Here is a 23,450-nt window from a genome sequence, read left to right as displayed (position 1 = left end):
GGCCCTGCCAGGTCTTACCGCCTTACAAACAAAATTGAGACGACCTAAGTAGTAATGGTATTTAGTATAGATCAGTTTGACCTCTGACCCTTGACCGACTTCCGGTGCAGCATAGATCAGGTTGACCCCACTTCTGGTCGCGTGTGAGTAAGTCACGTGATAGTTATTTTTAGGTTCAGAAAGGTCGTTGGGGTAAGTAGGTCAAAGGTGCGTAGTAAACGGTGAGCGGGTGAGAGGTCGACGGAGATGGGGGCGTAACCGCGACAACGGTCGAGGAGGTGATGGGGGGTTGTTGCCCTAAACTAAGAAAAAAGAAAAGAAATAAGACAAACTTAGTTCAAGAGGCGTGAGATCTCCCGAGCTGCATTGTCATTCGTTGGCTTGTTTGTTTGAGGCCAGGTACTAGTGGGTGATGGCGTGGTGTCCTTGGCCGAGGAGTGTTGAATACAAAAGGAGTCCACGAACGCAAATGGATCTCCTTTGTTTCAGAGAGCGTCGGTCGTCAATTCCCAGATGCTAAAATTAGTAAAGTATCTATCTTGCGAACAAAAGAGTTTTGACGATCATCACAGGAAGGAACGCTTCGGACGCGAGGGTTCACTAAACTTCATTGCATTGAGTCCATTGCACGGCACGATTGGTTACACCTATATTTATCAGTTCCGCGTGGGTACGCGCTCTTTTGGTGTTTGCATTAAGTCACCGACACCCCTGCGCGATATAAATGCCACGCTGGGTGGACCCTGTAGATCATATTCCAACCTACCGCCGTGAGAACCACATTTAGTGAGACTGAAAGTTTACCAAATAGTTGAGCGTCATTGCCAACATGGTTGGACACGCAAAGGCAACTACCAAGAAGACCGATATGACTGGTGTACAACCGTCAGTATCAGCGGCGTCTCAAGCAAGCGACAATGCGGTGAGCACCGGTGCGTTAACCGCTCAACACCTGAGAGCCGGATGGCGCAAAGTGTACAGCGTCGAGGAGCAGAGGTTTTACTACCGTAACGTCGTAACGGGGCACCATCAGCTGGAGCTCCCTGTCAGAGACCCCTTGCCCTCCGACCTCACCGGTGACGAGCTAGTCGCCACCCTGGATGAAGCTACCCAAGATTCATTTCATCGCGGGTCGGACGCAATCGCAACAGGGGCTGTTAATTAGCACTACCAAGCCGGGGAATGCTGACCCGTGGACCCCCGATTCCAATGCCGGTGCACCGCACGCCCATCCCGATCTTGCCGTGAAGAGGAAGGGAGCTGTGAAGAGGTTTTTTCCCCGGGACCCTGATGAAGATGAGAACGAACGCGACGCAGACAGGTTTCACCTGGAAGGTGAGCGTTACATCTTTGTTAAAAATTTCCGAGGCAGTACTTACGTCAACGTGAGAGAGCACTTCTGGAACACGGACAAATCAAGGCTGATTGCTAAAAAGAAAGGCATAAACTTGACTGCTTCACAGTGGAACATGCTGATGTCACACGCCAAAGCTATTTCCGAAGCTGTACGCAGGAAGAGACTAGTCGAGAGACTCTTAAACAAATTTTAAAAGTTTTGTGCTTAGTTTAATCGTTGGATTTATTGTATTGTTTTTTGTATGTAGACGTGGGGGCCAATTGCGAACATCGAGTTAAAAGCCTGTTAGAAAAGATTTTTGTTAAATTAGCTGTGAACAAAATTGAAGAGCTCTCCTCGAAAGATCGTATGAGGGGTGCAAAGTTGACTCTCCGAGCCAGTGGGACCACGAATGCGTCTGGATCACCACAGAGCATGTTCCTGGAGGAGTTTGCCTCCGATTACTATGTCACGGCGGTTCAACTCGTGCTTCCACACGCGGTAATTGAACTTTTCGATGCTGCCTCTGAGAAACTAGGGAGAGAAAAATTTATGTGTCATGATTTGAACGCAAAGGTTCGGTTGTTTATGGAAGATATCATGATGTATTTGATGGCCGATTCGAGGAACATTTTAGAATTGTACACACAGGAGGATCAGCACTTGGACTTCACCATTGCCCTAGAGCAGTGTCTGTTTGACCTGTAAACTGTAGAATCGCTGATTAGAACTTTCTCCAAATGTTTGAAAACCATCACTTTGAGTCAGTTAATGGTTGTATACGAAAATCTGTTGAAGTATTTTGTTCGTCACTGAAGATTCCCAAGTTTATCTGTGTGTATTAGTTTAGAATTTTCATTAAGTTTAGAGAAGAAGTTTGAAAACGGTGTATTATGGTTTATGGCAGGATTGGCGCACGATTGGTGTTTATAGAATTTGTAATAATCATTTTTGTATCTAAGTTGAAACACACGAAGTGTTGGTGCGTGCCTAAAATGTACGCTATGGACTTGTATCTTGCTTAAGCAAATGCCTAGTTGATACAAAATTGTGACAGAATAGTTGTGAAGTTCGGTATTAGGTTTTCAATTTGTACGAATCATTTTTTTATTAAATGAAGAGAGACAAAGACAAGCAGAGACTCATAAACTATGTTGACCATCACACTTTGTTTTGTACTCAGTATTGAATAAATACTTTAATAAATTCCGATCAGAATTAAACCAAAATCAAGAAGTTTAGACAAAATGAACAAAGACTTGAAGTTTATAAGGGAACTAGTTGACTACCTTAAAGAAAAAAAGCAAAGTCCAAAATTGAAACAAAACGTAAAATAAACATATAAGCCAATAATTTTTAAAAATACAGAAAAATCAAACTTCCAAAAAAAATTCAAAGAAAGAAGCAAGTTAACAAGAGCAGTTAAAGTACATGTATGAGAAATGTGTTAACTGTATGCAATTTTACTAAAATGGTTTTGAAATAGATATCTAAAATAAGTACTCCGAGAAAAACAAAAGCAACTAAAAGTATCAATGGTAAACAAAACAATCAACTAATTATAGATGGAAGCCTTTTAAATGACTGAGAAATGGAAAAAAAGCTACTTTCAGTACAAAGTTTAACCCAAAAATATTAATCGAAATTTTCCAAACAAGTGGCATTATTTAACGCTCGAGCATAATAACTTGCATTCATCTCATGGTCTTGTAAGTGCTCTTGAAATTTGTCGAAAAACGAAAGGAATGTCGCACGTTTTAGTACCAAGGGAAGGGAAATGCATTCGAACAAATTCATTTACCGATGTATCGTTGTCCGAGGTATCTTTTGAAAACATGTTGACAGTACTCATGCTGATGTCTCTGCATCGATGCAATAAGAAAAATACGCAATACTGACCGCAAACTGTCGTTAAGGGACCTTGAAGGGGGTAGCCATTATATCTCGATGCACTCGTATTCTTTCTTATAAAAGCTCTTATGTCTCTCAATCGAGGTCGATGCCCGTACGAGTCAAAATATTCCCCGAACACCATCCCTCGTGATGTAGATCGCAACCCAGTGCCGTCCAGGTTCGGTAGAAGGATCCGTGTTGACCACCAGGGCGCCAGGTCGCGGAACATGACGTGTCGGTAGCTCGTCACGGGGGAAGACACCTCGGAAGTAGTGTTTTGCGTACCGGTCCTCGCTCAGGATTTTTGAAATTTGGAAGCTCGTTATCCCTGGACATTTAACTGCCGTAGTCGAACAGAATGTTACGTTCCTGGTCTATTTCGATAACGTTGTCGATCTCGGCGTAGATGATAACATTGATGGTCTCCTCCAGGAGCTGGGCAAAGTGGATATCTAAGCGCAGGTTGCCGCGCTTGACGAGACTCAAGTGACTCCCACGGGACAAGTCAGGGCTGAGGTCAAAGGCATACAGTGTGTAACCGTTGGGATAGTCTTGCAGACTGATGTTGTTTCCTTCGTTTCGGTACATTTTATCAGTGCCCGAGAAAAGGTTGTGATAGGCCCTAACGCAATTTTCTCGCTGGACGTGGAAGTCGGGCTTCAGAGGAGTGAACGGCACTTGCTCTCCGTCCAAATGGACCGTGAGAAAATTGAGGTTAAAGTGCTGAAAGTTGAATATATGGATACGCACCCTACCACAATGCGTTCCGGTAGCTGTCCGAAAAACACGTGATCTTGTGTTAGCGTCAGATTGCCCCTCGGCACAGAAACCATCTTACACAGGATCCCTTTGATGGGATATTTAGCAGTGGCCTTTTCCAAGGCCCTGGCATGTCCTAACCTGACCGCTGAGCTGACCTTTACTTTCCGAACAAACAATGAAGCATCTACAATTTTTATCTTGTAGCTGGGATTGCCTCCAGATGCCATCAGACAGAAAGCATCACTACCCCTGACGAACTTTAGTTTTAAATCTACACCGTTTATCGAGTGTTTATTTTGGAAAAATATATCGCTGTGAATAGGGCCTAGCATGTCCACGATGCGCCCCCCTTTCGTGAACTTGCTCCTCTTTTTTAAGTCCGTGTTTGTTTCATCGTCTTCGGCCGTGCAGTTCATGTTGTCCATTTAGCCGGCATGTCTTTGACAAACATCTCCGCAGTCAGTTGTGACATTTTTGCACTGTTGTCGTAACTGAGGAGAGTTTCAATGATGGCTCGATAAGGGTAAGTAGGCGTTGAAGCGGAAATCAGACGTTCATTTAAAGTCACGTCCACCTGACTGAACAGAGACTGCAGCAGTAATTTGCAGGGGCCTACCTCAGCGTCATCAACAGGATTACTTCCGTCAGCGTTGACTACTTTTGCCTTGACGTAAAGCTTTGTTTGAGATGGATTGATGTACTCTTCGCCAGAGCCCGGAACAAAAAACTCAATTGGGCCGCCGCCTGATATACTGGAGATGGGATGATACTCTGTGTGTTGTCCCTTTTCGATGCTTGTCGGGGGGGGGGGGTAACGTGAACAAATCCAATTCCAATTTGGCGCATTCGGCCGAGTGGACGTGCAAAAATGCCATGTTAGGGATTGGACGTAAGATGGTCCGGTTAAATGTCTAATCAAAGATATCTAGCGATCTTTTCGCTCGCTTGACGCCTGAGGATCTGACACGTCTGCCTGAGTGCTTGCGTTTTATACCCGTGCGGTGTGTACCCGTCACCCCCGTGGAGATGCCACGCACTGCGCCATTAGCAAGTTCACGTCCGACACTCTTTAACCTCATTCTAGCTGCAGATTTTAAATCTTTTCCCTCAAGGGCGTCCGTTGCTATGCCAACACCGGTGCAGATGGCTTGACGGCCGAGCGCCTTTGCCTCCTGTTTCAACAACGGCACGGCCGATTTTAGGAGGCCATCCAGGATTTCACGAAGTCCAAATCCTCGCTGGTTACGTGGACCGTGGAATACCAGTAAACCACTGCCGATCTGATGGGTGTAGTAGTCTTCATAATGCTTGCAGTGCGGAACAAAATGCTTTCTCATGGTAATGACTAACTCAAATACGAAGAGCGGTGTTTTCTAAAGTGAAGCTTCACGATGACCCTTCCGCCTATAAATGGCATGTGTGTTCCCGCGTCGTCCCTTATATCAATTTCTATAGTGTTCACTAACTTCTGTTTGAGCGGTACGTAATGAGGACTGACGTACGTCTTGGTGATCGTGCCCCCCTACTCTCCTTCAACGTGTACTTTCCGGCACGAAGTGGGTATGGATCTCTCCCTCTCCTGTGCACCAAATATGGTTGTGGCCTTCTACCACGTTCAACCACCGGCGTGGATACGTTATTTCAGCTAAGGCTACCTCCCAGTGTCCTTCGAAGGTCATGGGGGAAGGCAAGTTCACGCGATAGTGACTGAGTGCGTTACTTGGATATGCCTCCATTCTACTGTTGCTCGGGAGGGTGACGTAGTATGAATCATTCATGATGGAATTCACAATCTCGAGTGACAGGATTTGATAAGCGGTATTCTTTTAAACAGACAAAAGACGTGGCACCCAACTGTTAAACTTGTCCGGATAGCCCAACCACTTCACAAAGAACTCGGTCTTGCCTTTCCGTTTCCTATTAGCAAGAACCCGTTCAACCTTGTACAGATCACCTTTTTTAACCACGTGCTGAAGTTCTTGATCGTAGAAGGTACCGAGCAATTCTTCCCCACCGTAGTCTCTTAATCTGTAAACGGGTGGCTTTCTAGCAATCCATGCACTCACCGTGAAATTCTTGTCAGTCCAGTTGGGTAAGTAACCTTTTTGAAAGGCTTTGCCGCCACGTTTATGCGTATGGTGTCTCCCACATTGAATCGAAAGGGGGCGTGTTTTGGAGCACTGACAGGTACAGGGCCTTTCTGACTGCATCCGCATTGTAAACATTGACGGTGGCGGGTGCCCTTCCAATGCTGCGGTGAAAAGACGTGTTGTACGCGGTCATCTGTTCGGGTAGAACCGTCAGGTAGTGCCGCATATTGTTGGCCGTAAAATATTTCCACGTTTTAGTCTTGAGGGTTCGATTGAATGTCTCCACCACGATGGCTTTGGTTTCGTTGTAAGTCGTGAAAAAGTGGATGCCCCTCGTTTTGAGGAAGGATTGAAACAGTCTGTTGGTAAACTACGAACCCTTATCGGTCTGAAGTGTGCGGGGTGACCTGCCGTCGTTCAAGATGGTTTGAAAAGCATCAATTAGTGTCTTTCCCGTCTTGTTCTTTATCGGTTGCGCCCCCGCAAATTTCGATAAAATATCTATACACGTCAGCAAATACCTTTGACCGCCATTGTATTCGGACAACGCCGACAAGTCTACGAGGTCCGCTTGCCACTGATCATCGATTCCGTCGACCACCACTCTACTCCTCTCGAAACGTTTTCAAACGGGCTTGTGCAATGTGTATACGGGTTGCTGGCTTAGCCATTTTTGAATCCTTTTCCTCGTCAAGTGGATGCCGTCTTTTAAGGCAGCACGGTAAACAGCCTCTACACCGCCGAATGCCGCGGAATGTTTTGGGTCGTAATACACTTTTTTCAGGTATGTCTCTCCCATCCGTACTCTCGCGGTGTTCGATGATGAGCGTGCTGCGGCAACACAGCAGTACACAACGCACCGTTTTTAATTTGTTGCCGATTCTGCACTGTTGTCTTGGAGGACAACAATCCATGATGAAGAGCGACTTAAAAATGAGCTTGGTTCAGAAGGTCACGATGCTTAATATGGTGTCCATTTTATACAGGTAGAGGCAGGCCGTCCGGCTTTCTTCCCCTTCCCCTTCTTTTTACGCAGCTTTCCAAACTCGGGCCTGTTGGGGGACGCATCTGGTAGATGCAAAACTTCTGCAAATAAAGAGGACTGCCCCAAATCTTCATCTCTGTCGGGCGCAGTAGTGACAAAGGGTTTTTTCTTCCACTCCTTCCTTAGGATCCAGTTTGGGGAGTTCTCTTTCTGTGCTGAATTAATCGGATCGATCTCATCCGTTTGTTTTTCAAGGCGAGGGGGGTGGTCAGATGATTTCGATTCCAGGGTCAACGTCATGGGAATTTTTCTCTGTTTGTTATACTGCATGTACTCTCCCAGGGTCTGGTGGTACAGTTTTAATTTTTCTTCCGCTCCTATATCTTGTCTCTCCAGATGCCGTGCACGACGGCATCAAGTGATGGGGGTTTGTTCGAGTCGTTTAGCTACTTGTAATCGGTTTAAGGTCTCGTGGGGAATCAAAACCATCTTCTTGGCGTGCTCCATATTTCTTATTTGAACAACATGCCACCCAGAGCGCCCAGTATCCGTGTAAGCAAAGCTCCAAGGAATCCCCCCTTCTGACGGAGAATTTTTTCTTTTTTAGCACGCCGACCTTCTTGTCCGCTAGGTATCTCATCTGCCGCTTATACCTTTTAAGTTTTGTCGTTTCTTTCGGTTTGAGGGGAATGTTACCGTTTAAAATGTTGAGGGCACACTCGCCCAAACAGGCAACGAGCTCCCTGTTCGCCCCTTGCACGATGGTCTGTCGTTGTTTCAGAGTGCACTGGGCCAGAATGCGCAGGAACGAAGCGTGGTTTCTCAGCCGCCTGGACTTCTTCAAATGACTGCTGCGCACGTTGGATCTTCTTATTTAAGCCTTGGGCACATAGACAACGGTGCATTCGTTGGGAAACATGTGAGTTTTTAATCTTATCTCCTCAGACGTGTCCGGCTTTAAGTCCAGCATCAGGTGACGATGTGGGGTCGCGGTAGGTTTCTACTAAAAACTTGGTGTTTCCAGGATACATCTGTTTGGCGAGATGAATGATTTGGGAAGCATCTCGTGGGTTTTTAAACAACGCCATGTAATGGGAGTTCAGACTGATTGTCTTCATCTCTTTCCCCTTGTAGAACAAATTTTGCAAAATGAGAACAACGGATAAATTTCTGTGGTGGCTACCCTTAGTGAAAAGTTCGGTGACCTTCTTGTTGTTGCCGGATTTCGACATGAGATCATCTATCACAGCCATGTTTCTCTACGAACGGTCCAACGAGGAAAGAAGATCTTCCGTAAACCTTCCATAAAATGTATGTAAGGGGTAACACTTGCCAGATGGTTATAAGCATCTTGATATTCGCCGTAACACCAAATCACGTGCTCGGGAAAAGGAACAATGACGGACGAGTTATCGCTCGGCACAAGTAATTCCTAAACAAATTGAGTCTTTCCGGAACCAGTCGGTCCTGCGACTACGCAAGTAACTGGATGTTTCAGAACCTCGTCCATCTGTTCAAATGATTTAATCTGGGACATCACACGTATTAATAACTGATTCGTGATCATTTAAATGACGGAGCGTTAGGTTAAAAAAAAGAGGGGCGCGTGTTAAAATCGTGAGTCTTCACCCGTTTGTTATAAACCAGCGTGTACTTGTCTCCTGTCTAGTGATCACTTAACCCCGCGATCCTCTAGCTATTTTGTGAGGTTCGGTGACGGTCCTGTTGTTTTCTCTTTCTTCGTCGCCTCTTTCGGCGTCAGACAACACCATCGCTTTCAAGGATTCGAAGTTGACAATCCCTTTGTTGCGGTAGTTGAGAGTGATTCCTCGTACCTTACACACTGCAAGTTCGTTATTTGAAAGGGTGCTGACAACCTTGTGCCCGTAGTTCTTCGGCCCTCCAGAAGCAAATTCAGTGATGTAGCTTCCCGGTCCGTAGTCTTTCTCTAACTCGTCGGTGAGGTTGCCGAAGTAGTCGCCCAGAGGAGGTTCGTATTGACCTTTTCCATCCTTGACGACGTATATGATGCTGTCCGTGTCGTAATAGAGGACACGCTCACCCAGACGCCTCTACAAAGTCGTCTTTCCGCTGCCTCTGGACCTGCAAGACTTCCTCGTTCTCAAAGTCGACGCGGTTGACGGTCTTCCGGTCATCGAAAAGCAACGCGAAATAATCTTTTGGGGAATCCACGTAGACAGATATCGGCATGTTTTCTCGCTGGCCAAACCTCCCAAAAAAACTGTTGAGCATCAACTTTGCCACAGCCCTCATACCCGCGTTTCTCTTGACATTTTTGGGGTCGATCTTGATGCCTTCGTGTAGCTCGTAGTCTCGGATGTAGCGGTTTTTCTTTGCTTCCGGGTCGCACCATTGAGACCATCCGCTAGCTTCCCGTTTAAGCTTCAGGAAGGCGTTGATGTAGCCCGTAAATAACCCCCCTGTTTTACTCTCAGGGTCGCACTGCTCGGTTTCCTCAAAGTGCCACACTTCAAGAATTTAGACGATGCGGCATCCTAATGACACAGCCTTTTTCAGTTCCTCCTTGACCCACGTGCCGGTGATAACTCTATCAGAATCTTCGTGCTCGCAGAGGGTCATCTATTGAGTTTCACTACACTCTCCACACAGAGCAAACATGAGCTTTCCGCCCGCGTGGCGTGGGAGAACGGGATGGTACAGCATTCTCGGTGGTAAGACTTCGGCTTTCACAAATCCTTCGTACTCGTCAATGGATGCTGCGAAATTCTCCGTGATGATCTTGGGATGACCCAGGGGAATCTTTCCGTACTTGCAAACCCAGGGATAGAGGCTACATGCGTCCACATACTTTATTTTTTAATCCGGACCGCATTTGTGATATAAACTGGTAGCGTTTGTTCTTCCTCCGAAGAAAGCGTCTCGTGGATTGAGGGGTGGGATCACATCTTGGGCGTCCTCTTGAAGATCATCTAAAAATACTCGTAGATTTCCATTACTGTCTGCCATTCGTTGGAAGTTGCATTCCCACATTTCTTCCACGTTATATCCGGCCTGTCTCAGATCCAAGGTACGCCGGACGGTGGCTTCATAGCGGTCTCTCATGCTCAGCGAAGTAAGCGGGGTTGTCACGTCTCTGTGCGTAAAACATTTTCCAATGGTGACCTCGCCGCTGTTGAGTGCGTGCCTGATACGGATGTTTCTGGAGTGGGCTACCCACTTGAACCACCTCAAGGCCACGACAGACTGAGTGTGATTCTTCCTGTATCCTCCGGCTGGAATGATAGCGATCGTGTTTTCCAGCAAATGATTCTGTCTAAATCCAACGTTACAGGCGTGAGCAATAGTTATGGAGGATTCAAAGGGGTCGACATTGGTATGCTGCATGAAAATCGAACGGAACTCCAACGACCCGCGCCGTGGTATGTCGACGTCACTGCGGCAGTATTCTATCATTTCTTCCTGTAGATCGAATGGCCGCCTACGTTGACTGGCGTGCCACTGCAAAAATTCCTCTCTCTTTTTCGTATCCATTCCGTCGGGGTCGTAAAACTTCGTGTCCGGATAGGGCCGACATAGCGCTCGTTCTCCTTGGTGTTGAAGAGATGGGGAAAATATCCCTTCTTCAATTCCGTCAGTCCGAATGTGGAGGGGATCGCTGAAAGAGGCATCGACAGGGAGCTCTTGGAGTCGATGATTCTGATCCCCAAGGCCTCGAGGGACAGGATCTTAGCCCCGTTCATAACGACCTTGGGCAGAATGGCTCGCTTGTATAAAACTGAAGGACAAAGTTGGAGTCGTACCCCGAGGCATAATGAGCGATGCAGATCGCTCCTTTGTGGCTGCCGTCCTCATTGAAGAGCCATTCACAAAATTCGTCCCGCGTGTTTGCCCCCTTGAAAATGTGCTCGTTGGTGGTTCCCCGACTGCAAGAAGGACATGAAAATTCTGCCGAGATGTCTTGGTTTGACAAGCAATGTCAACAAACCCTCTGCGCAACACAAAGGTTTGAAACGTGACCGTACACTGGCCCGAGGCTATTCTCGTCCACTTGCTCGTCTTGCCGACACTCGAAATCGAAAAAGATGTAGAGAGGACGCTTGCCCTCTTTTCTTTCGCCTTCATTGCCGGACTGAACCGCCTCCACGTCTTCCAGTTCCCGCTCCATCAACTCCACTGGGTCCCTCTCTTCCTCCCTATCATCCGTGTGGATATCAGCCGGTACGCTATGGCTACATTGAAGGGGACGTATGAAGCATTGGTGATCGGCGTCTTGGTATAGTTTGCAGTTCTGACAGTACACCTCGCCGCAAACGTGCATCTGTTTCGTCAATCGGTGCTTCTTGTTTATGGTCTTTCCACAAGAACATTTATATATCTTCGAACAGGTAGAGTTTCCACCCACGACTGCAGTGCCCTTCTTTGTCTTCACATTCCTCAGCGGCGTTTTTTCCATATGTTTTTCGAAACACGACGGACTCTTGAACATCCTGTTACAGTCTGGGCAGTCAACCCAACTTGTAAAATCGCAGTCAGGGGAAGACCGGTAACAACAAAGACACTTAGCCATTTGTGTTTTCTTTTATCGTCGTATCCTCGGAGACAAACGTTGCAAAAGTACTATCTGCACAGAAAACTGGTCATGGATCTTCTAACCGCATAGTGGTTGTCGTAAAAATAGATGAACAAAAAAAAAGAAGGACAACTTCTGCGGAGCTTCCTCCCCCTTGAACCAGACGGCATTAAACAGCTCCTTAGACAGAACAACGAGCTGCAGACCGTCGGCACTCAGAACACGCTGGAATTTCAATGATTTTTCCAAGCCTGTGGGGGAACGTCTGCCTGACGATGCAGTTCCAGCGCCAATCGAGTGGCCTCAGCGCGACAGAGTCTAACAGAATGCCAATTGGTTTGAGCGTCCTCACGTCGGAGGGCTGCTCTGGCAATGACGATCGCCTTGGCACAACAAAGCTCGTCTCGGTTTTTGATGGTGAAGCACCCCCTCTTCTGTTTGAGCCATTGCTCTAACGCAGAACTACCACGAGCGAGGCGGCGAATCGGATGACCTCCCTTGTCCATCTTAACAGTGACGACTCTAATGACGAAATTCCCATTCATACTGACACTCTCGTTCGACTGCAGAATTCTTTCGATGTGAGACAGAACGTCATGGACGGAGAGATCTTCTTTTTTTCTGAAGCTCATCCAAAAGTTTCGGTCTAAGTCAGGAAAACGCATCTCGAACGAAACGAAGTGTTTAGGTTCGGCGTTGCTCAGGACACGGTCCATGATGGACCGAAAAAAACCTCCCAAAGTATCTAAGACATTACCTATACCGCGCACTGGCTCGATGTCATTGAAACGCAACGTATATTCGTTTCCCTGGGTGCAAAATTTACGCACTTGGCGCGACGTTATCGATACGATGCGGTATAACTCTCCGGGCCTTACTTGCGGTGCCCCAGACCGTTCGTCGTGCTGAATGGTCTCGTCTCCATTTCCTCCGAGCTGTGTGTCTGTTCGGGTGGACCACTACCTCGGAATCCCCGTCGTCATTTTCAGACAGAGCATCTTGAAACGCCCTCGTTATTTTGATGGTGACACTATCGTCTAGTGTCATTATCCGTTTGAGGTTGCGAAGGTACACTTTGAGCATTTTAGTCACTGAAAGTTTCGTTACCCGACTCAGTGTCCCGAACGGCATCCAAAAATTATGTCTGACCTCCGGAAAATTGATAGATACGCCGATTAGATCAAATGAAGAAAATCTGACGAAAAGTCTTCTCTGCAACGACTCGATTACTGCACCGATGGTGCGGATAATCCCCTTGGTGCTTCGAATGGGCCGCGAAATCAGTCGAAAAGTATATTCTTCGCCTGCCGTTTGTAGATGGTGGATGTAGCGACTGTTGTAAGAGACTGCGCGGTACAGATCGTTCAGTTCCCCTTTCAACTTCTTTGGCGAACTGGTGGACGACCTACCGGGGCCTGCGTCGTCGTCGTCGGCATGCGCCTGGGGAAAATCATGTAACGGAAGCTGATGGGCAAATTTAGAGGGAGGACTCTGGTCTACATCCTGGAGGTAAGAAAAGGGACTCCGCTTTTTTCTTGCATTCCGAGATTTACCTCCCTTTACCGCTACCTCCTCTTCTCTCTGTCCTCTTTCGTTCAATGAGGATTGTCCACCACCACTTTGCAAGGTTTTCTGTAAGAGTATCTAAATTTTATAGAAATCATTAAAAGAGATTTCAGTCAAAAAATGTTATAAATTGATTCTCGTAAGCATTGTCTAGAGGCTATTAAATTTTATCTTCATTAAAAAACAAACAAAACAAAAACACAAACAAAAAACAATGTTGACAAAGAGTAGACGCTCAAACTGTAGCGAGCCTACCCGGCATGCATTTCCATTTCCTCAGTATTTATTTATTAAGTTAATTATTTCTATTTTTTTAGGAACAGGATAGTTCACCGAGAGCTACTTACTTCAGTCACTTCTTCCTCTCCCGTATCGTCTGCCGCGTCGGCTTTCAAATCACGCGGTGCATATCCCAGGCATCGATTGGCGATTGCCTGTATTTCGTCCAACTGACTTGCTGTGGGATCCGGAGAAAGGAACAGATCCTCGTTGTAACCGTCGTCAGCATGGTCGAGATGACGATCCGCAATGGCTCGTAACTCGTCGAGTTGACTCTCGGTCGGATCGGGAGAAACAAACAGATCCTCGTCTTCGTAAGCGCGATCTCCGTTTCCAGACATTTTGCTTTGTAGTTTCACTACCCAAAGAACTCCAACTACTTAAAAAAAACTTATAGTAATCTCACTAAAACTGAATCGCATAAAGTACTTCACAAAAGTTCGTGCAAGAATGGTACAAAACGCCTGCAGTGTAAAAAGGAGTCAACATATAGGGCGCCGCCATTACTGAGTTCCCTCACGATTCGGTGCTTCGCCAACAACAAACTTTATACTTTGTTTCTTTTCCCGTCTTTATCAAGTTAATCCGGTCTCTTTTGTCGTTAAAGAAATTTAACGCGTCATCAACTTGCACGTGTTCGGACTTGACCGTTCCAATAACAACGAGTGTGCGGCTCGACTCTTCCTTTCTATATCTATATTTATTCTGGGATATTTTGATCTTTTTTCGTTTGTTCTTCCTTTACACGCTTCAGATATCAACCGCTGACCCTTGCCACTTGACTGTCACCGTTGACTTTTTCCACTTGACCGTCGCCATGCACATAAAGACAACGCGCATTGTAATTATTCTTATCTATATCTCCGTCGCTCTGTACATACTGAGACCGTCCGATTCAATTCTTCGTGTTGGCATTTTTTTATTTATTTTGAATTATTTTGGTCTTTTCCGTTTGTTCTTCGATTACACAAATTCTGTGCGTGTACAAAATCCATTAACGCACAAAGTGACAAAGGCAATTTATTCGCTCTGAAACGGTCAAGTATTTCATTACTTCACGGAATCAGCATGGAGTTCCAAAAAGCCCTAAAAGAAGGCCAAAGTCTCCTCGATTCCGGTCAATGGATGGCTAAGAACATGATCACTTTTTTATATTTTTTCATGTTGGACGATATAGACAATTTCGCTGACGCCGACGTCATCATTGCGAATAGCAAGACTTTCAATAGGCTGGCTCTTCGCCACTACCAGAAGGGTCAGTGGGTCCAGTTATTCACGCCGTATCGTCTGTGGGAGAGAGCTCGGTGCGGTCGCTACCGAAAATGGAACGGCAACCACCACCAGCTGCAGGGCCGCACCACAAGCCTAAAGATGTTGTCAGCGAATGCAGTCGAGGCGGCCGTAACTCGCAGCCGGTTCCGGACAACCAAAAAAATCTGCTGGCGACTGACAGAAACCCTGGCAAGAATGCTTCCGATACCCTTGGAACTGCAGTGCTACATGGTACACAGGCAATGGTTCATCGACATCGAGTGCACAGCCCGACAGCCCTTGTCCCCCATGGCTACTCTGATCTTGAAGGAGCTGACGGAAAGGGCCGTGTTGAAGGAGCTTCTGTCAGCCGCCAAGAAGCCGACGGAGCGGACGACGGAGGACTGGATGTCATTCCCCTTCTTCGTCTTCTCCTTGGAGATCCCCGTTTGTTTGAAGACTTTCATTCTGTCATTGGAATGAGAGCTTTGGATTTTCTGGGCCTCTCCACAAGCCCCTCCACCTCCTCGACCGTTGTCGCGGTTACACCCACCATCTCCGTCGACCTCTCGCCCACTCACCGTTTACTATGCACCTTTGACCCACTAACCCCAACGACCTGACTTACTCACACGCGACCGGAAGTGGGGTCAACCTGATCTATAAAGCACTGGAAGTCGGTCAAGGATCAGAGGTCAAACTGATCAATACTAACTACCATTTCTACTGACCTAGCAGGGACTGAAGATTGCGCAGCGTGATTTTCTTCTGATTGAGCACACTAACAATCGTATTTTGTGAAGCAACTTGCTTATCAGTCGGGATTTGAATCTGTTTTGCAACCGTATCGATCGCTAAACCCAGGAAAGTGAGGTTCATAGCTGGACCTTCGTTTTTTTTGTTCCGCGATGGGTACCCCAAATCGCTGATAAACTACTCTGAAAGATTGGAGGGAACGTGTGCACTTGGCATGACTAGCCCCAACGAACAGGAAATCAACCAAATAACGCACAATGTTAGGAGATTCGGCCACCTTACGAGTACAGTACTCAAAGCAAGTACTGAACCGCTCTAACGTAGCACAGGATATAGCTCAGCCCATAGGCATGCATTTATCGAAATAAAATTGGCCAATATGGGGAAAAACCAAGCAAATCAAAATCGCTTGGATGGACGGGAAGTAAACGAAAGGCCGACTTAATATCCGACTTAGCCATCAGGGCACTGCGTGGTAAACCTGCGATCATAGTTATCGCCTCATCAAAACTCGTGTGTGAAACGGTAGTGTCTGCGGAATCAATGAAATCATTCACCGATTTGCCGATAGGGGACGACAAATTATGGATTAACCAAAATTCACCCGGAGTCTGTTTGGGCACCAGGCCCATAGGTGAACAACGGAAATGAGGAAGAAGCTGGGACAAAAACGGGCCAGCAACGCGACCCAAAGCAACTTCACGATCAATTTTTGACTGCAGAATGTTGGGATGTTTGCGAGCAAATGCAGAATTACGAGCAGAGGTACTAACCCTGGGACCTGAATAGCCTACCCGGAAACCGCGCAAAAAACCTTCTTGCAAAATGTGAGAGTCCTGATTATTAGGGTAAGCCCGTAAAAAAGGGAGCATACTACTTAGTTTACCGGGGTTGATGTCAGCTGCCGGCACCTGTGCTGTGACGCGAGACTGTGAGTTTCCCCGACAACGGGTTGTGGGGTGGCCAAATGCCCTGCAGGTGGAGCAGCGATGCGCGAAGCGACACAGGGGGTGGATGCACTGACCGCAGTTGAAGTCGTTACATGTAGGTTGACCAATCCCGGCGACTGGGCGCCGACCACGCCCGAAATCGGACCAGGGGTTGGCGGCAGTGGAGGGGGCAAGCTCGCGTTGCTGATACGGACGAAAATTACGCTGGTGCGAAACGGGTGCACCAAGTAGTACCAGCCAAAGTTCAACATCAATAGTTGCCCAAGAGCAAGACGGCACACGCGCCTGTCGCAATCGAACCTGGATGTCGTACTCGCGCCAACCATACCCCACATGTCGAAATGCTGCAGATCGAATAGTGTCTGCGCACTTCAGTAATGAATGAGCGTGGGTAGGATGTCGCAACAAATACACAGATGCAAAAACTAGAAATGCTGACGTCCACTGCTCGATAGACGTAATATGCGGAACCTGCTTATTGGGACGAATCTGCCAAAGTGGGGACTCATTGGACCTGATTGTAAAAAGCGTCTCGTCAAAGGAATTATCCAAGCCCGTGCCGCGCGACGACTTCAACGAGGTTCCGAATTCTACGTACTCCCCCCTCCAAGTTTTGTCTTTTGGATGTTGAGGAATCGCGGCCCCGAGATCGTCACAGACGCTAGTTAATGCCATATTTGAATCGGAAGAGGAGGTAATTGACAATGTTCTTGGAGCTGAAGTTCCCGACACCACGGGCGTGAAACTGGAAGGCTGCGGGGCTAATTCAAAAGGAGTAGCAACAGAGGGCTTACCTGGCTCCAAAGTTTGGGCCGAACTCCCTCCAGGCCGACTGATGGTAGCGGGTGCTGGCGTTGCATGGGTAGACTCAACACTCGCACTCTCTGGAATCATTCCGACAGTAGCCAACGGTATAATAGTGGTATCCGGACCGGGTGATGCAAGCTGCGGTGCACTAGACCCTGCAAGGGCCGCGACCACCGACGCGTCTTGACGGGAAGACTTGCGAGGCCACCCCCGAGAACGCTTCGCTCCATCCGTCGGCCCAGAAGGAGCCCGCCGCTTGGAATTGGCGAGGGGAATAAATAACAAAATAGCTTTTGCAAAATAGACAGATTTTCTCTTTTCCAAACAAACGCCACGGCTGCTCAAGCAAAAGAGGCATTAAATCACCGTGCCAGCAACCGCAAGTGTACACTACGGACCTACTTAGTGACAAGAGCCTCCAATGTCCCGCGGTGATAACTTATTTGAAGCTGCAATTTATTTTGCCTCAAATTGATTAGAAGTGTTACAGATATAGATTCTTCTGGTAGCCCTACACTCAACTTTCCAGACATCACAATTGTAAATATTTTACACAGTCCAATTATTTTACATTCCGATGTTTTCCCCATGAATTCCAACACAAATGAAACTCCAAAAATCCCAATTTTCTAGAAATCAGCTGTTTAATATATAGTCTAAGGCTGAAATCGTGCAGGTATTTTGAAATTTGGCTACTTGGTTGGACAGATAACACGTTGACAAAACATTCAGTGGTTGACAGCATGACCCATATCTAGACAGTGCTACAAGCTCTGTAAACTAGACATATTATTCTCATCGAATGTTCTCGAAACATGTCTAAAGTTCACTGGTCTTTTCTGACATATATCGTCTAATGACCCCAGAGGGCGCTATTTTTGTCTCACGTTGTTTAGAAGAATGTGTTTGACACATGGAACAGACCAGCAAGCTCTTCCCCAACCCAGATTCCCCAAACCTCACAACGCGCACTTGAACCACAACCCCCTGTAGATTATTTAATGAACTTGGGGTTACACGTGTTAATAATACTACTTTAAATAAATGATATTTAAATAATAAAGTGTATTATAAATATGTTTGTCAACAACGCAAGAAACCAAATGTTGCCAACGATGTCGTTAATGCAAACAATTACTGAACTTAAACAGATAATAGAAACAAAGAATTATGTAAAATTCTGCAATGCTTGTAAAGAAAAAAATAAAAAACTGGCGAAAGTGTGAACATAAAGAAGACAAGTATAAATGTCCAGAGTGTCGCCCCGTTTGCCTACACAGAAAAACAAAGCAAAGATGCAACGATTGCCACAAAGTTATGTTTTGTAAAAATGGAAAATACAAGAGCAATTGTCATCGATGTTTACATTCAAAGTGAATTATTTTTAATGTGCAATTGTTAGATTTAAAGTTAAAACAGCTGTTATAGAACCACATTAACTCAGTTCACTTAAGAAAGCTTTAGAAATTACTTTTCCATGCATATTAGTATGGAAAAGTGAAATTGTCTTAAATAAATTGTCTATATATAAAAAGTGGGGTAAATGAATAAAATTATAACGCCATATAATAAAGTAGGAAAGATAAAGATGGGTAAAATTCTAATGCTGTTCAAGTGGCGATCGTGGTCGCTGGACAGTCTCAAACAATATGTCAAAGATTTCAAAGTTGATTTACCACCACCCAGAAACGTCGACATTTCAAAAAAGACTTCGTCCAAGCGATTCAATATCATCTCAAAGATTACACAAACAACACGAGGGGCAAAAAAGAACACCTCAACGGATCGTTGAAACACAAAAGTTGCAGATCACACCCACAGGACGCAATGGGCGGTATACAAGATTACATACGCGCGATCAAGTCTTATTTGGATTATGGTAAATTTGATCGCGTCGACATAACTTAAACAACAAGAATTTATAAAAGCGTTAATTTTGAATTAAAACCGAATAAAATTATTGCAGACTTGAACGGAATTATGATTGAGCACAGAGACTATTTTATTGAATAAATTGAACGTTTTGTCAGTAAAGTCTCGGGTTACATCGTTGACGAAATAAACACACTTTACATCAGCATTGGTAGGTTTGGCGACATTGGCGGAAGCAGTTATGTCAAACTTGACAAACATGTCACTGCCAAAAAAGCCGTCATTAATATTAAAAATGAAGATCAACAATGTAAACGATGGTGTCTGAGGGCGGCACTTGAAAAATATACACCAGACGTTGTACAAGGGATCAAAAATAAATAAGACTTTAAAATACACAAAGAGAGAACATCAATTTACACTACAGATGACGGTCTTGTTATAGATTATAGAGTATAGATTTTCCCACACCGTTGTCGCAGATATCATTACAATCAACGTGTTTGGATACGAATACCCCGAACCAGACGAAGAAATAGGTTGTGAAATATTTCGCCAAGAAAAAGATCAACGAGAAAAAGTTTTTATTTTACAGGTTTCGAATAATTTTCCACAAGCGGTATTAAGCAAATAACCTCACGTAGACCTATTAAACATCACGGAAGATACCGATTGCTCGCCATCAGCCGTAGTTAAAAGCCACTATTGTTGGATTAAAGACAAATCGAAACTTTTAGCCCAGAAGTTAACGATCACGACGTGAGAAAATATCTATGCGATCGGTGCAATACACACTTTTATACGCAAGATGATTGTGTCAAACATTTCAAAGAATGCCGAGGCAAAGGAAGCCCAGCTTGCTTCGTTGAAACGCCCAAACCGGAGTTATACAAAGAATACCCCACATTAAAATTTGAAATTTTTTGACACAAAAAAAGTTTTAAATTTAAGGAATGCAACATGAGTTGTGTCGAAATGATGAAAACAAAAGTCATACTAAACAAACTGATTTACGCGGGGGTTACAATACTTGAACTTTCCAAAATGTTAATGTACGAATTTTATTACAACACGTTAAAATGTCGTTACGGCGAACGAGTAAGCTTGCTTTACTCCGACGCCGACAGTTTACTCTTGAAATTAAAAAGGATGACGTTTATCAAGACCTGTTGGACATGCGCAGCCAGTTTGATTTTAGTAATTACCGACAGCGCATGAGCTGTATGACAAAGTCAACAAAAAAAGGTCATCGGTAAATTTAAAGATGAGTTTGGCGGGGCTAGCATATCAGAAACCATTTGTATACGGCCCAAGATGTATTTTATTACACTCGAAAACGGTACAAACGTTAGAAAAGCCAAAGGTGTTAGAAAGCCAGTAACTGACAGTGACTTACAACACGAGTCTTATAGAGACTGTCTATTAAACCAAACAAAGTTTCCAAACGATCATTGTGTGATACAATCGTATCAACATCAGCTTTATACCATTATTCAGAAAAAATGTCGTTACATTCACTCGACACAAAACGATATATTCTCGGCAACGGCATCGATACGTTGGCGTTTGGCCACAAAAGGCTCGAGATAATTCGTAAGCTGTTAAAATCAACTCAGTGAAGGAATTTTAGCGAAAAACTTTTAAATTATTGAAGCCATTTCAGTGTCTTTGATTACCACTTGAAGTTCTTCTTTCACAAAACTCCGTTTGGGTCCATCGAGTAAATAATGTAACGTCGGGCCCGTTTTGGCTTTTTTGGCCATTGACTCGTTTGAATTGACTTATGCGTTTTTTATTTAAAACACATCTACGCTCCATATTGGATTGGTTGCCCTTTTTACAGTTCCACCTTCTTGTTCGCCGGGGTAATACAAATACCGCACTAAAACGTTTGGGGGAAGTTCTTTGCTGATCTTCCGAAGGCACGTAAAAATCTGACAACTTGGGTTAGGGTGGTAACTTTGCCACACATTTTCCGTCAAATCCCGAGTAAGCTAGCAATGCCTCTCCACGTCGGTAAATTGACGCTGACTCGCGCGCTCTTGTCTCATACGTTCGTTTAAAAAGTCCAACAAACGAACGCTATTTTTTTGGTTAGCTCGCGCCAGTTGTCCCAATGCGAGATCGTGTCGCTTTCGTTCTTCGTCGACTTGTTTTTGACTCAGACTGCTAAATAAAAAATCGGACCCGTAAACGCCATAGCATTGACTATATAGCTCCTCCGACCATCATTAGTGCATTCGCCATTTTATTTTACATATTTTAAAACATGGATCGAAAAGTGAGCGATATATTAGCCGACATCAGTGCCGATCAAACAAACATCGAATCTATGCTGGGTGACACGAGAGCCGACGTGGATCACAACTCTGAAATGCTTTCAGGGATTCAAGATCTGCTTGCAGAAATGTTTCACAAGCGCGATTTAATGGGTATATATCAAGAATTATTCTTGTCGTTGATTGCGTTGTCCTCCTTGTTTAAGATTTTTATATAATTATAAAACCGTTTGATTATAAAACCGTTTCTAATAAAATATGGCGAATCAATACACAAAGAGACTGAATTCGAGCCGCAGGTTAGAAGTTCCTCGTGCCATTAAAGGTGAAAGACGCGAAGTCACCATTACGCACAATCCGAGCTCAATAGCTGCGACGCACACGCTAAACATTCAATTCCTGGCATTGGATAAATACGACGTTGTGGTGCCCAGCACCGCAAAATTTGCTTTCAAGTTGTACTCGACGGAATATCGGACGATGCCGTCGAATCTGCCAACGACAGTTAAGACAAAGCCATCGCGGACGATTTAAAAAGTAGATACTCCATTCTGTTGGACGTTCCCATGTTGACGGTCACGGGCCATTTTTTCCCTCGGGTTTTAAAAAACCGTTAACGAATCAACTCGAGTTCAACAATCAAGATAAAGTAGTTAAATCGACCGACACGGCCGGAGACATTCAATTTCAGACTTGACGTTGGAATACGAAGATCTGGCCCAAGCGTTGCGGCAAAAACACAAAGGCTCCGTGTATTGTTTATTTGACAGAATCCATTCGTGGAAGAAACAGTCAGTCAACAAATCAGACACGTTGTGAACATCAATATAGACCACACGATGAAAAGTTTGAAAGGCGTCTTGATCATGTTTAAAGACCCGGCCATTAAAAGCCCAAGGTAATTTTACAATCCGCACATTACAAAAAGTATCTTGACGGTCGAAGTTAAACCGAATCAATTGTTTTCGCAAGGGCTATTCGAATATCAACATTAGAACGAAATTACCAAGTTCTTTGGCGATTCAGATACCAAATCGGGGCGAGCGGTCGTGAAAGACGTGATTCTAACCGGCGTTGACACGGCTAGTTATTTGAAAGACAAGTACGGTTTATGGCTCGATTTTAAAAGTTCCGGCGATAACTCGGCACACTAGTCTGGTCAACCGTTGGGTGGAGGTGGCAACATAGCGATACAAATAGAAAGAGCTGCGGGGCAGTTAATAATGTACGTGTTTTAGTGATGGACGCGCAATTGACGGTCGAAGACGGTAATTTTAACAGTTTGGTGTATTAAATCGGGTTTAGAATAGATGAGTTGGAACATGTATAAGTCGCCTCACTGCGCTGTTTTAAAAAAAAACGTATTTAGAAAGGTTGTGGGTATGTACTGACGGGAATGTTTACTTGTGTGATTTAGATAAAGACAAACTAGAAATTAACGACGCGGTCGACTTGTATCAAAACATTTTTGACGGTGTAAACACTTTGTTTATCGTGGATGACTGTACCTTGTATCAGTTTATTAAATATTGCAAGAGATCAAAGGGAGCAACACTTGCACGCTAAGTAGGATGGCGTTCAGTGGAAGACACTTTAATCACAGCTGTTGGTTATTAACGCAGAAATTCGAAACGAAATTCGTTTATCGGTGTTTGGATGAAAACGACGTGATACCGATGAAGAGCGTGATCGGTTGAAACGGCATTTACGCGATGTCAAATTTCGCAAGCTGGTTAATGACAGAACCACCAGTCTGTTATAAACTAGTTAATTAACAAATTTTCAACTAGTTATCGCGTTAGTTAATTAACATTGTTAAATATTAAAAATTAAATATCAACAATGCTACAATTCATTCGAGTAATTATTGAGTTTGTTATTGCAATTAACTTGACGTATTACACGTTTGAGTACGTAACTGCTAGGCTAACGTTAAACCAATTCAAAAATTATGATCATAAAATGGACGACATTAAAAGTATCCTCACAGACGCAAAAGTTAAAACAGCATCAGTCGAACTCAAACCCAACCGTAAAAGACAGACTCTGTTCAGTAGTCGCCTCGGGAAAAT

The 23,450-nt window shown here is 44.9% G+C and overlaps 1 protein-coding gene across 1 annotated transcript; it reads right to left on the bottom strand.

Moving 5' to 3' along the window:
* Nucleotides 1–16,070: 16,070 nt before the first annotated feature.
* On the bottom strand, nucleotides 16,071–17,584 carry LOC147795481 (uncharacterized). The gene is made up of 2 exons (XM_087131830.1): nucleotides 16,357–17,584; nucleotides 16,071–16,081 (listed from the first exon to the last, which is right to left on the bottom strand). Exons 1-2 carry the CDS (start codon nucleotides 17,312–17,314, stop codon nucleotides 16,071–16,073), a joined length of 969 nt encoding a protein of 322 aa, XP_086987956.1. The 5' UTR covers nucleotides 17,315–17,584.
* Nucleotides 17,585–23,450: the final 5,866 nt, after the last annotated feature.

Source organism: Acanthaster planci, unplaced genomic scaffold (assembly GCF_054643075.1).
Source record: "Acanthaster planci isolate LZ-2023a unplaced genomic scaffold, COTS_SCS Contig17, whole genome shotgun sequence".
NCBI classification, from domain to species: domain Eukaryota; kingdom Metazoa; phylum Echinodermata; class Asteroidea; order Valvatida; family Acanthasteridae; genus Acanthaster; species Acanthaster planci.
This window is presented reverse-complemented; position numbering and strand designations above follow the sequence as displayed.